The sequence below is a fragment of the Crinia signifera genome, chromosome 3 (genome assembly GCF_055691185.1).
Source record: "Crinia signifera chromosome 3, ASM5569118v1, whole genome shotgun sequence".
NCBI classification, from domain to species: domain Eukaryota; kingdom Metazoa; phylum Chordata; class Amphibia; order Anura; family Myobatrachidae; genus Crinia; species Crinia signifera.
In genome coordinates, this window is record NC_139219.1 from 340,866,861 (window position 1) to 340,879,205 (window position 12,345).

Here is a 12,345-nt window from a genome sequence, read left to right on the forward strand (position 1 = left end):
GCTGAGTGGCCTGGTACTGTACTGTACATGCTGAGTGGCCTGGTAATGTACTGTTCGTGCTGAGTGGCCTGGTACTGTACATGCTGAGTGGCCTGGTACTGTACGTGCTGAGTGGCCTGGTACTGTACGTGCTGAGTGGCCTGGTACTGTACGTGCTGAGTGGCCTGGTACTGTACGTGCTGAGTGGACTGGTACTGTACGTGCTGAGTGGACTGGTACTGTACGTGCTGAGTGGACTGGTACTGTACTGTACATGCTGAGTGACCTGGTACAGTACTGTACATGCTGAGTGGCCTGGTACAGTACTGTACGTGCTGAGTGGCCTGGTACAGTACTGTTCGTGCTGAGTGGCCTGGTACTGTACTGTACGTGCTGAGTGGCCTGGTACTGTACGTGCTGAGTGGCCTGGTACTGTACGTGCTGAGTGGCCTGGTACTGTACGTGCTGAGTGGCCTGGTACTGTACGTGCTGAGTGGCCTGGTACTGTACGTGCTGAGTGGCCTGGTACTGTACGTGCTGAGTGGCCTGGTACTGTACGTGCTGAGTGGCCTGGTACTGTACGTGCTGAGTGGCCTGGTACTGTACGTGCTGAGTGGCCTGGTACTGTACGTGCTGAGTGGCCTGGTACAGTACTGTACATGCTGAGTGACCTGGTAATGTATTGTACGTGCTGAGTGGCCTGGTACTGTACGTGCTGAGTGGCCTGGTACTGTACGTTGTACGTGCTGAGTGGCCTGGTACTGTACGTTGTACGTGCTGAGTGGCCTGGTACTGTACGTTGTACGTGCTGAGTGGCCTGGTACTGTACGTGCTGAGTGGCCTGGTACTGTACGTGCTGTGTGGCCTGGTACTGTACTGTATGTGCTGTGTGGCCTGGTAATGTACTGTACTGTATGTGCTGTGTGTGATGTAGTAATGTTCTGTACTGTGCGTGCAGTGTGACCTGGTGTTGTGTTGCACATGCTCTGTTCTGTGCGGTGAAAAAGTCAGTGCCCCTAAAAAAAGTTATCTTTTTCTCTTCTAAACATACTGTGCTGTACTGTACCTGCTGTGTGACCTGGTGCTGTACTGTGCCTGCTTTGTGCCCTGGTGCTGTGCTGTACTGTACTTGCTGTATGGGAATCGGTACAACTGTCAGAATGAACTTAGGTCTACAGTCATTAGGTCGACCCCACTAGGTCGACTGGCAGGAAGGTCGACCTGATTTAAGGTCGACATGGGCCAAGGTTGACATGACTTAAGGTCGAATTTGCATAAAGGTTGACATGAGGAAGGTCGACTGGTCATAAGTTGACACAGTTGGCAATGAGAATCGGACCCTCGCATCGCTCGCAATGCTTCGGGCACGGTGGCTCGCTTCGCTCGCCACAGCTTTAATAACCTCCTCCACGCCCTAGTGGATGGTAGGGCATGAAATACCGCCTGTCGGCTCAAAAAACAGTGAAAAACCCCATGTCGACCTTATGACCAGTCGACCTTCCTCAAGTCGACCTTTATGCAAATTCGACCTTAAGTCAGGTCGACCTTCCTGCCAGTCGACCTAGTGGGGTCGACCTAATGACTGTAGACCTAAGTTCATTCTAATAGATGACCGCTTCCCGCTGTATGAGGGTGCACTAGGTGTATGGAGCAGCCCGGCTGTAATAACACAGTGTATACATGATGTCCTGTCTTTGCAGTGCGACAGCATGGTGAAGTCTAGCGAGGTGAATACTCCGGCACACCAGGAGTTTGAGCAGATGACGCTGATTGCTCATTATTACTCCACGCGTTCTGCAGCGCAGGGTGTCCAGCAACTGGTGAGTGCACTCCTCTCTCCATCCCTATCTGCATCTCTCTGTTCTTCTCTCTCCCCCTCTGTTCTTCTCTCTCCCCCTACGACTCCTCTCTCTCCCACATTGCTTCAATCAATTAAATCATTTATTGTCTCTAGAACATCAGAAAATGTGTAAGTGAAATGGCAGAAGATTCACAAATCGCACCGTAATGTTAAAAATGCAAACTTAAGATAAGAGAGAATGAAGCTATTCCGCAGGCAGCTAGTGCGGCATCCTAAGCACCGGTAATGTCTCTTTGAAGGCACCAGGGAGAAGAGTGAATAATGGTGATGACTAGGATCAGTCTGAGCGCTCGGAATTCCCATACCATACCATAATAGCATAGGTCACGCAGCAACAGAGCGGCACAAGCGTTGGTTTACCCCGCTGCTTGCAGTCTCCGCAGGAAGAACATGTGTTGCGGAGCCTCCGCAACCACAGCTGAGATATGTAAGTAAGTGTCATTTGTATAGCGCACTTTCTACAACAGGACTCAAGGCGCTTTAGGAGCTGGTCAGATCCCTCTGAATATATGAGTGGCGTCACCTGTGGTGATCTATCTAATTGATAATGAAGGAATTTCAGCACAGGTGACAGCAATCCTACAGTAAGTCCAGGAGCAGATTCAAATTACAATCCCCGGCAATAATGAAGGCACGATCGAATGCGCAGTCTGCAATTCGGAGATACAAGGTGTCCACAGCTATAGAGACATTAGCTTGGGGTGGGATGTACCCGCAGAACTCCCTGGGCTATACATTTCCTCTCCCTCTCTCTCTCCTCCCCCATGTTGTTACCCCCGCTTCACCAGGTGGCACTGAAGATCACAGTGGGGAATAGAGGGTGACCATTAGGAGCATGGGCACTTTAAGAGTGGCCATGTTAGCAGGGAAGCCGGGTTTAAGGGCGGTGAGGGTCATCAGGGTTTTTCAACTGCGCGCCTTCACAGGGGGGGCGGAGCTGGCCGCGTGTCACACTCCCAGCCACCCCGGCGCTTTTTCTCCTGTGCAGACCCAGGTACCTGCTCTGTCGCTGTTCCGGGCCACGCCGGGGGCCTGCTGTTGCCGCTGACCTCTCAAGATCCCTCTACTGGCTGGCTCAGTACACAGTGGGGACTTGGGGATTGTTATGGAGAAATAGGCAGTGTGTGGAATTACTGTCAGAGCGCTCCTGTGTTCCATACAGAGCGCTCCCGTGTTCCATACAGAGCGCTCCCGTGTTCCATACAGAGCGCTAGACTGACTGTGGACGCTTTCTTCTTTATATCTCCTATACTAAAGTCTGTCTGGGTTGTTTGGTGTGTGCTGGACAGACATGGCAGAAGGTAGCTCTAAACCTCATAAGGTTACACGCAAGGTAAGTTTACACCTCAGGCGGAGGGTACCCTAATTTGTTATGGTTGTACCCAACCGCCACTTTTACCTCCCCAGCAGGACATCAGTGTGTGGGCTTCCCAACTTTCAGAGGTGATATCTAATCTGTCCTCTGAATTATCTGCCTCTCAGAGGGACAGGGAGGCGACCAGGTCTCAACAGGCTGAGTTAACTTCAGCAGTTGAGTCTCTTAGCAGGGCCTTAGCCAGTCACTGCGTCAAAACGTTTTTTTTTTTGTAAGCGTTGACGCGGCTTGGTCAGACGAGGACATGCCCCCACTTGAGGGTGAGTTCAATGACCCTGAGGAAGAGGTCATGGAACCTGTTTCCCAGGGGTTAGAAGACCTCATTGCTATGGTCAAATCTACTTTGGACATAGCTGATACAGACATTCCTCCAGAACGCCTTCAGCTGTTTGGGAAAAAGCTTAAACAGGCGGCATCCTTTCCTGTCTCAGAGGATTTAGACTGCATCCTCAGGGAAGCATGGCTTCATCCTGAAAAACGCCGTCAGGTCTCTCAGAAGTTTCTAACCTCGTACCCTTTTCCTGCAGATAGCAGAAAAGCATGTGAGATGCCTCCTTCGGTGGATTTGTCTCTCTCTCATCTTTCAAAAAAGACTGTTCTACCCATCACAGGAGTCTCCTTCCTGAAGGACAATTCTGACAAGAAGCTTGAGCTTCTGACATTAAAGACCATATTCACTGCAGCCGGAGTTCTTCAACGCCCGGCGCAGGTAAGCTGCTGGGTAAACAAAGCTGGAGTGGTAGTTCCGGTCCCTCCAGACCAGCGGAGGCAGGGGTTCTATTCCTCCCTGTTTCTCGTTCCAAAGCCGGACGGCTCCTCTCAGCCAATTCTCTATTTAAGAAACCTCAATCCCTTCTTGCAGGTTGTATGATTCAAAATGGAATCATTACAAATCGGTCACCTCTGGCCTGGAACTGGAGGAGCTCTTGGTGTCTTTGGACATCAAGAATGCCTACCTACATGTTCATATATGGCCGGCTCGCCAGGCGTTTCGACGGTTCGCCATCCAAGGCCTCCACTTCCAGTTTCAGGTGCTACCATTCAGCCTGTCTGTCCTCCACACCCAGAATCTTCACGAAGATCATGGCTGTCATGATGCACTTGTTGTGGTCTCAGGGCATTACAGTGGTGCCTTACCTTGAGGACCTTTAACTAAAGGCAGCCTCCATGGAGCTGTTACTCTCCAATATTCAGCAGACGCAACAGCTGCTACTTCAACATGGCTGACTTCTCAACCAGCAGAAGTCTCAACTTCAACCTTCACATAGTCTGCTGTTCCTGGGGATGGTCTTGGACACAGTCCAGCTTAAAGTGTTTTTACTGCCAGAAAAAGTGTGCGCTCTACAGCTTTTGGTTCGTGCGGTACTCCAACCACGGCGGATGTCGGTACATCTTTGCACTCGCCTCCTGGGAAAAATGGTGGCGGCCTTCGAGGCAGTCCAATACGGTCGTTTCTGATCCAGGCCTTTCTAGTTATGCCTGCTACGCCAGTGGTCGGGATCGTACCTAACCATTCACCACCGGATCAGTCTCACCTCGGGCCAGAGTGTCCCTTTCTTGGTGGCTAAAAACCTCCAACCTTCTTCAGAGAAAGAGGTTCGGCATCTGTCCCTGGATGCTGTTGACCATGGGCGCCAGCCTATCAGGTTGGGGAGAGGTCACTCAGGGTCACCAGTTCCAGGGCCTTTGGTCACCACAGGAGGCCCTTCTCCCAATCAACATCTTAGAACTCCGGGCAATTTACAACGCCATGCTAGAAGCATCGGACCTCCTAGTCGGCCATTCGGTCAGAGTGCAATCCGTCAACGCCACCGCAGTGGCATACATCAACAAACAGGGCAGCACAGGCAGCCGGGCCCACCATGAGAGAGGTCAGTTGGATTCTGCTCTGGGCTTAAGACCACCTCGAGTTCATCTCAGTTTTCATACCGGGGTGGACAATTCGACACAAGATGTATCAGGGGGAATGGCGGCTTCATCCTTAGGTCTTCCAGGGTCTGATCCACCATTGGGGTTGCCCTCAGATTGACTTGATGGCCTCTCGACTCAACCATCAGTTACCACTCTACTGTGCAAGGACTCTGGATCCAGCAGCAGTGGAGGTGGATGCCCTCACTCTCCCATGGGAGTACCAGTTAGTTTACCTCTTCCCGCCCTTTCTGCTGTTGCCACGCATTCTCCAGAGAATTTGCAGGGAGCAGATAACGGTGCTCCTAATAGCATCGGATTGGCCACGCAGGTCTTGGTACACCAACCTAACATCTCTGCTCGTAGACGAACCATGGCCTCTGCTGTTACAAGAAGACCATCTGTCTAAGTCCTTTCCTCCATTTGGACTTATGTCGACTACAATTATAGGCGTGACTACTGAAAGGTCAATCTTAAGGAAGGCAGGCATTCCTACATGCTGCGCGCCAGGAAGGAGGTTACCTCGGTCCATTATTACAGAATTTGGCGGGTCTATGTCTCTTGGTGTGAGGGACGTCAGGTGTCCCCTAGGACATTTCAGTTGGTATGCCTGCTGCTTTTTCTTCAGGCTGGGCTTTCAGCGGGTCTACGCTTGGGTTCCCTGAAAGTCCAGGGGTCCGCGCTGTCCATATTCTTCCAGAGTAAATTGTCCTTGTTACTCTTTCGGTCTCCCACTGCACCGTGGGATTTAAATTTGGTTCTTACTTTCTTGCAATCTCCGCTATTTGAACCTTTGGAGTCGGTGGACCTCAAATTCCTAACCTGGAAGACGGTGCTCATTTTGGGTCTTGCTTCGGCCAGCAGAGTTTCTTAGTTGAGCGCACTGTCTTGTCGCCCTCCTTTCTTGATCTTTCACGAGGATAGGGCGGAATTACGTATTAGCGCAGCTTTTCTTCTAAAAGTGATGTCCTCGTTTCACATCAATCAGCCGATTGTTGTGCCGGCCTTCACAGATGACTCGCCAGAATCTATCTCTTGACGTCGTCCGTTCCTTAAGGATATACGTCTCCAGGACAGTCGCCTTAAGGAAGTCAGATGCTCTTTTCGTGCTTTATGACTCGGCAAAACCAGGTTGGCCGGCGTCAAAGCAGACCTTGTTGAGTTGGTTACGGCTTATGTGGCTGCTTCGCAGCCCCTCCGTCATCCATTTCAGCCCACTCTACTAGATCGGTGGGTCCCTCTTGGGTTGCCGCCCAGGGGGTTTCTATGCAGCAGCTTTGTCAAGCTTCTACCTGGTGAGAACAGAGAACTTGTGTTCGTTTCTACCGATTTGACGCCTTTGCTGCCCAAGCTTCTCCGTTTGGCTGCTCGGTGTTAGGAGCGCCGTCCCTCCCTGGATGGGAGCTCTGGGACATCTCCACTGTGATCTCCAGTGCCACCTGGTGGATGAAGGAGATAATGGGATTTATACTTCGTGATAAATCCTTTTCTCCGATTCCACAGGTTGCACTGGACGCCCTCCCAGGCACGGTTCTTCCTTGGTTCTGGTTGCTTCCTTTCAGTTTTAGACACCTGCCAGAGTTAGCCCGGTTTTCTGTTGGACTTTTCTTGTTGTTATTGTGTGTTTTTTTTACATTAAAAATTTCAATTTCTCCGATTCTGTCCAGAATGGTAGAATGTGTGTTATGTCCTCACCTTTACAGTAGATAACGGGGGTAAGGGAGAGGGAATTGAGGGTCCGCACACACTTTTTTTCTTGTGTAGTATATCCCTTGTATATTATTGGGAAATAATTGGTTCAATCGCCTTTATTTGGTAGGTGTAGGCGATGGGTGCTATCCGGGCAACGAGGTCATAACAGTAGTTTTGGAGAGAGAGAAGAGATGCACTGTGGATGCACACCAAAAGAAAAGGATATTTTGCAAGAGAGAAAATTATCCTGAAATATTAAAATTTACACTTTTATTGGTATTTTGTACTAAAAAGAAGAGAGCGCAATCCTGTGCAGATTTTTTAACATATAGAATCTCACGAGGTGATCTCCTTCTATTGACTTGTGAAATTTATAAGGGGTTAAAACTTTTTACATACATACAACATATATTGTGTTTGTGCAAATGCACAGAAAAAAAAAAGTGGTGTTTACAGGGATTAAGAATGAGTTTCCCTTAAGCTGACTGCTACTGATACTGTGATTTTAATTCAGGTCCTTTTGAGAAGGAAATGTATTAGTTCGATGTTCCTGCGCTCACCAGTTAGGTGTCGTATTTATACGTAGGAGACAACTCACCATAGGTTGGAATTAAAAACCCCAGATAAAGGGATGCAATATAAAAAATCACCCTAACTGGTGATTGAAGGAACATCGAACTAATACATTTCCTTCTCATAAGGACCTGAATTAAAATCACAGTATCAGTAGCAGCCAGCTTAAGGGAAACTCATTCTTAATCCCTGTAAACACCACTTTTTTTTCTGTGCATTTGCACAAACACAATATATGTTGTATGTATGTAAAAAGTTTTAACCCCTTATAAATTTCACAAGTCAATAGAAGGAGATCACCTCGTGAGATTCTATATGTTAAAAAATCTGCACAGGATTGCTCTCTCTTCTTCTTTTTTGTACAAAATACCAATAAAAGTGTAAATTTTAATATTTCAGGATAATTTTCTCTCTTGCAAAATATCCTTTTCTTTTGGTGTGCATCCACAGTGCATCTCTTCTCTCTCTCCAAAACTACTGTTATGTCCTCGCCTTTACCTGCTCCTTCCGGGCACAAGTCTTCAGACTGCCTGTTTGGGGGAAGTAGAGGGGAGGAGCTGGCCACATTGGTACCCATGCTCCTAATGGTCGCCCTCTATTCCCCACTGTGATCTCCAGTGCCACCTGTGGAATCGGAGAAAAGGATTTATCACTAAGTACAAAATCCCATTTTCTGTTCCTCGCAGGATGTTGTAGCTGTGAAACTCTGCATCTCCCTCCTGCGTCACACGGATCTGCTGCCTGCGGACAAGGCCTTCTATGAGGCTGGGATGGCTGCTAAGGTATGTCGTGTGTATGTGTGTGATATACTGTACATATACAGTATATTGTGTCCTCGGGATGTCTCCCCCAGCCTGTGTCTGTCTCCCTGTGTGTCCTCGGGATGTCTCCCCCAGCCTGTGTCTGTCTCCCTGTGTGTCCTCGGGATGTCTCCCCCAGCCTGTGTCTGTCTCCCTGTGTGTCCTCGGGATGTCTCCCCCAGCCTGTGTCTGTCTCCCTGTGTGTCCTCGGGATGTCTCCCCCAGCCTGTGTCTGTCTCCCTGTGTGTCCTCGGGATGTCTCCCCCAGCCTGTGTCTGTCTCCCTGTGTGTCCTCGGGATGTCTCCCCCAGCCTGTGTCTGTCTCCCTGTGTGTCCTCGGGATGTCTCCCCCAGCCTGTGTCTGTCTCCCTGTGTGTCCTCGGGATGTCTCCCCCAGCCTGTGTCTGTCTCCCTGTGTGTCCTCGGGATGTCTCCCCCAGCCTGTGTCTGTCTCCCTGTGTGTCCTCGGGATGTCTCCCCCAGCCTGTGTCTGTCTCCCTGTGTGTCCTCGGGATGTCTCCCCCAGCCTGTGTCTGTCTCCCTGTGTGTCCTCGGGATGTCTCCCCCAGCCTGTGTCTGTCTCCCTGTGTGTCCTCGGGATGTCTCCCCCAGCCTGTGTCTGTCTCCCTGTGTGTCCTCGGGATGTCTCCCCCAGCCTGTGTCTGTCTCCCTGTGTGTCCTCGGGATGTCTCCCCCAGCCTGTGTCTGTCTCCCTGTGTGCTCTGGATGTCTCCCCCAGCCTGTGTCTGTCTCCCTGTGTGTCCTCGGGATGTCTCCCCCAGCCTGTGTCTGTCTCCCTGTGTGCTCTGGATGTCTCCCCCAGCCTGTGTCTGTCTCCCTGTGTGTCCTCGGGATGTCTCCCCCAGCCTGTGTCTGTCTCCCTGTGTGTCCTCGGGATGTCTCCCCCAGCCTGTGTCTGTCTCCCTGTGTGTGCTCGGGATATCTCCCCCGGCCTGTGTCTGTCTCCCTGTGTGTGCTCGGGATGTCTCTCTGTCCAGTGTCTGTCTTTCTCTGTGTGTGCTCGGGATGTCTCTCTGTCCAGTGTCTGTCTCTCTCTGTGTGTGCTCGGGATGTCTCCCCCAGCCTGTCTCTCTCTCTGTCTCTCTGTGTGTGCTCGGGATGTCTCTCTGTCCAGTGTCTGTCTCTCTGTGTGTGCTCGGGATGTCTCTCTGTACAGTGTCTGTCTCTCTGTGTGTGCTCGGGATGTCTCTCTGTACAGTGTCTGTCTCTCTGTGTGTGCTCGGGATGTCTCTCTGTCCAGTGTCTGTCTCTCTGTGTGTGCTCGGGATGTCTCTCTGTCCAGTGTCTGTCTCTCTCTGTGTGTGCTCGGGATGTCTCTCTGTCCAGTGTCTGTCTCTCTCTCTCTCTGTGTGTGCTCGGGATGTCTCTCTGTCTAGTGTCTGTCTCTCTGTGTGTGCTCGGGATGTCTCTCTGTACAGTGTCTGTCTCTCTGTGTGTGCTCGGGATGTCTCTCTGTCCAGTGTCTGTCTCTCTCTCTCTCTGTGTGTGCTCAGGATGTCTCTCTGTCTAGTGTCTGTCTCTCTGTGTGTGCTCGGGATGTCTCTCTGTACAGTGTCTGTCTCTCTGTGTGTGCTCGGGATGTTTCTCTGTCCAGTGTCTGTCTCTCTGTGTGTGCTCGGGATGTCTCTCTGTCCTGTGTCTGTCTCTCTCTGTGTATGCTCGGGATGTCTCTCTGTCCAGTGTCTGTCTCTCTGTGTGTGCTCGGGATGTCTCTCTCTGTGTGTGCTCGGGATGTCTCTCTGTCCTGTGTCTGTCTCTCTGTGTGTGCTCGGGATGTCTCTCTGTCCAGTGTCTGTCTCTGTGTGTGCTCGGGATGTCTCTCTCTGTGTGTGCTCGGGATGTCTCTCTGTCCTGTGTCTGTCTCTCTCTGTGTATGCTCGGGATGTCTCTCTGTCCAGTGTCTGTCTCTCTGTGTGTGCTCGGGATGTCTCTCTGTCCTGTGTCTGTCTCTCTGTGTGTGCTCGGGATGTCTCTCTCTGTGTGTGCTCGGGATGTCTCTCTGTCCTGTGTCTGTCTCTCTGTGTGTGCTCGGGATGTCTCTCTGTCCAGTGTCTGTCTCTGTGTGTGCTCGGGATGTCTCTCTCTGTGTGTGCTCGGGATGTCTCTCTGTCCAGTGTCTGTCTCTGTGTGTGCTCGGGATGTCTCTCTCTGTGTGTGCTCGGGATGTCTCTCTGTCCAGTGTCTGTCTCTCTGTGTGTGCTCGGGATGTCTCTCTGTCCAATGTCTGTCTCTCTGTGTGTGCTCGGGATGTCTCTCTGTCCAATGTCTGTCTCTCTGTGTTTTCTCGGGATGTCTCTCTCTGTGTGTGCTCGGGATGTCTCTCTGTCCAGTGTCTGTCTCTCTGTGTGTGCTCGGGATGTCTCTCTCTGTGTGTGCTCGGGATGTCTCTCTGTCCTGTGTCTGTCTCTCTGTGTGTGCTCGGGATGTCTCTCTGTCCAATGTCTGTCTCTCTGTGTGTGCTTGGGATGTCTCTCTCTGTGTGTGCTCGGGATGTCTCTCTCTGTGTGTGCTCGGGATGTCTCTGTCCTGTGTCTGTCTCTCTCTGTGTGTGCTTGGGATGTCTCTCTGTCCGGTGTCTGTCTCTCTGTGTGTGCTTGGGATGTCTCTCTCTGTGTGTGCTCGGGATGTCTCTCTCTGTGTGTGCTCGGGATGTCTCTCTGTCCTGTGTCTGTCTCTCTCTGTGTGTGCTCGGGATGTCTCTCTCTGTGTGTGCTCGGGATGTCTCTCTGTCCGGTGTCTGTCTCTCTCTGTGTGTGCTTGGGATGTCTCTCTGTCCGGTGTCTGTCTCTCTGTGTGTGCTTGGGATGTCTCTCTCTGTGTGTGCTCGGGATGTCTCTCTGTCCTGTGTCTGTCTCTCTGTGTGTGCTTGGGATGTCTCTCTCTGTGTGTGCTCGGGATGTCTCTCTGTCCTGTGTCTGTCTCTCTCTGTGTGTGCTCGGGATGTCTCTCTCTGTGTGTGCTCGGGATGTCTCTCTGTCCTGTGTCTGTCTCTCTGTGTATGCTTGGGATGTCTCTGTCCGGTGTCTGTCTCTCTCTGTGTGTGCTCGGGATGTCTCTGTCCAGTGTCTGTCTCTGTGTGTGCTCGGGATGTCTCTCTGTCCAGTGTCTGTCTCTCTGTGTGTGCTCGGGATGTCTCTCTGTCCAGTGTCTGTCTCTCTCTGTGTGTGCTCGGGATGTCTCTCTCTGTGTGTGCTCGGGATGTCTCTGTCCTGTGTCTGTCTCTGTGTGTGCTCGGGATGTCTCTCTGTCCGGTGTCTGTCTCTCTCTGTGTGTGCTCGGGATGTCTCTCTGTCCGGTGTCTGTCTCTCTCTGTGTGTGCTCGGGATGTCTCTCTGTCCAGTGTCTGTCTCTCTGTGTGTGCTCGGGATGTCTCTCTGTCCAGTGTCTGTCTCTCTGTGTGTGCTCGGGATGTCTCTCTCTGTGTGTGCTCGGGATGTCTCTCTGTCCAGTGTCTGTCTCTCTGTGTGTGCTCGGGATGTCTCTCTGTCCAGTGTCTGTCTCTCTGTGTGTGCTCGGGATGTCTCTCTCTGTGTGTGCTCGGGATGTCTCTCTGTCCAGTGTCTGTCTCTCTGTGTGTGCTCGGGATGTCTCTCTGTCCAGTGTCTGTCTCTCTGTGTGTGCTCGGGATGTCTCTCTGTCCAGTGTCTGTCTCTCTGTGTGTGCTCGGGATGTCTCTCTGTCCAGTGTCTGTCTCTCTGTGTGTGCTCGGGATGTCTCTCTGTCCAGTGTCTGTCTCTCTCTGTGTGTGCTCGGGATGTCTCTCTGTCCAGTGTCTGTCTCTCTCTGTGTGTGCTCGGGATGTCTCTCTGTCCATTGTCTGTCTCTCTCTGTGTGTGCTCGGGATGTCTCTCTGTCCTGTGTCTGTCTCTCTGTGTGTGCTCGGGATGTCTCTCTGTCCATTGTCTGTCTCTCTCTGTGTGTGCTCGGGATGTCTCTCTGTCCTGTGTCTGTCTCTCTGTGTGTGCTCGGGATGTCTCTCTGTCCGGTGTCTGTCTCTCTGTGTGTGCTCGGGATGTCTCTCTGTCCGGTGTCTGTCTCTCTGTGTGTGCTCGGGATGTCTCTCTGTCCAGTGTCTGTCTCTCTCTGTGTGTGCTCGGGATGTCTCTCTGTCCATTGTCTGTCTCTCTCTGTGTGTG

General features: G+C 51.5%; 1 protein-coding gene across 1 annotated transcript in view; it reads left to right on the forward strand.

Annotated features, from left to right (window-relative positions):
- IFT172 (intraflagellar transport 172) overlaps positions 1-12,345 on the forward strand; it is a 207,807-nt gene that overhangs the window by 181,364 nt on the left and 14,098 nt on the right. The window contains 2 exon segments of the mRNA XM_083178982.1: positions 1,680-1,799; positions 8,075-8,170. Coding sequence (XP_083035108.1) covers positions 1,680-1,799; positions 8,075-8,170 — 216 coding nt within the window.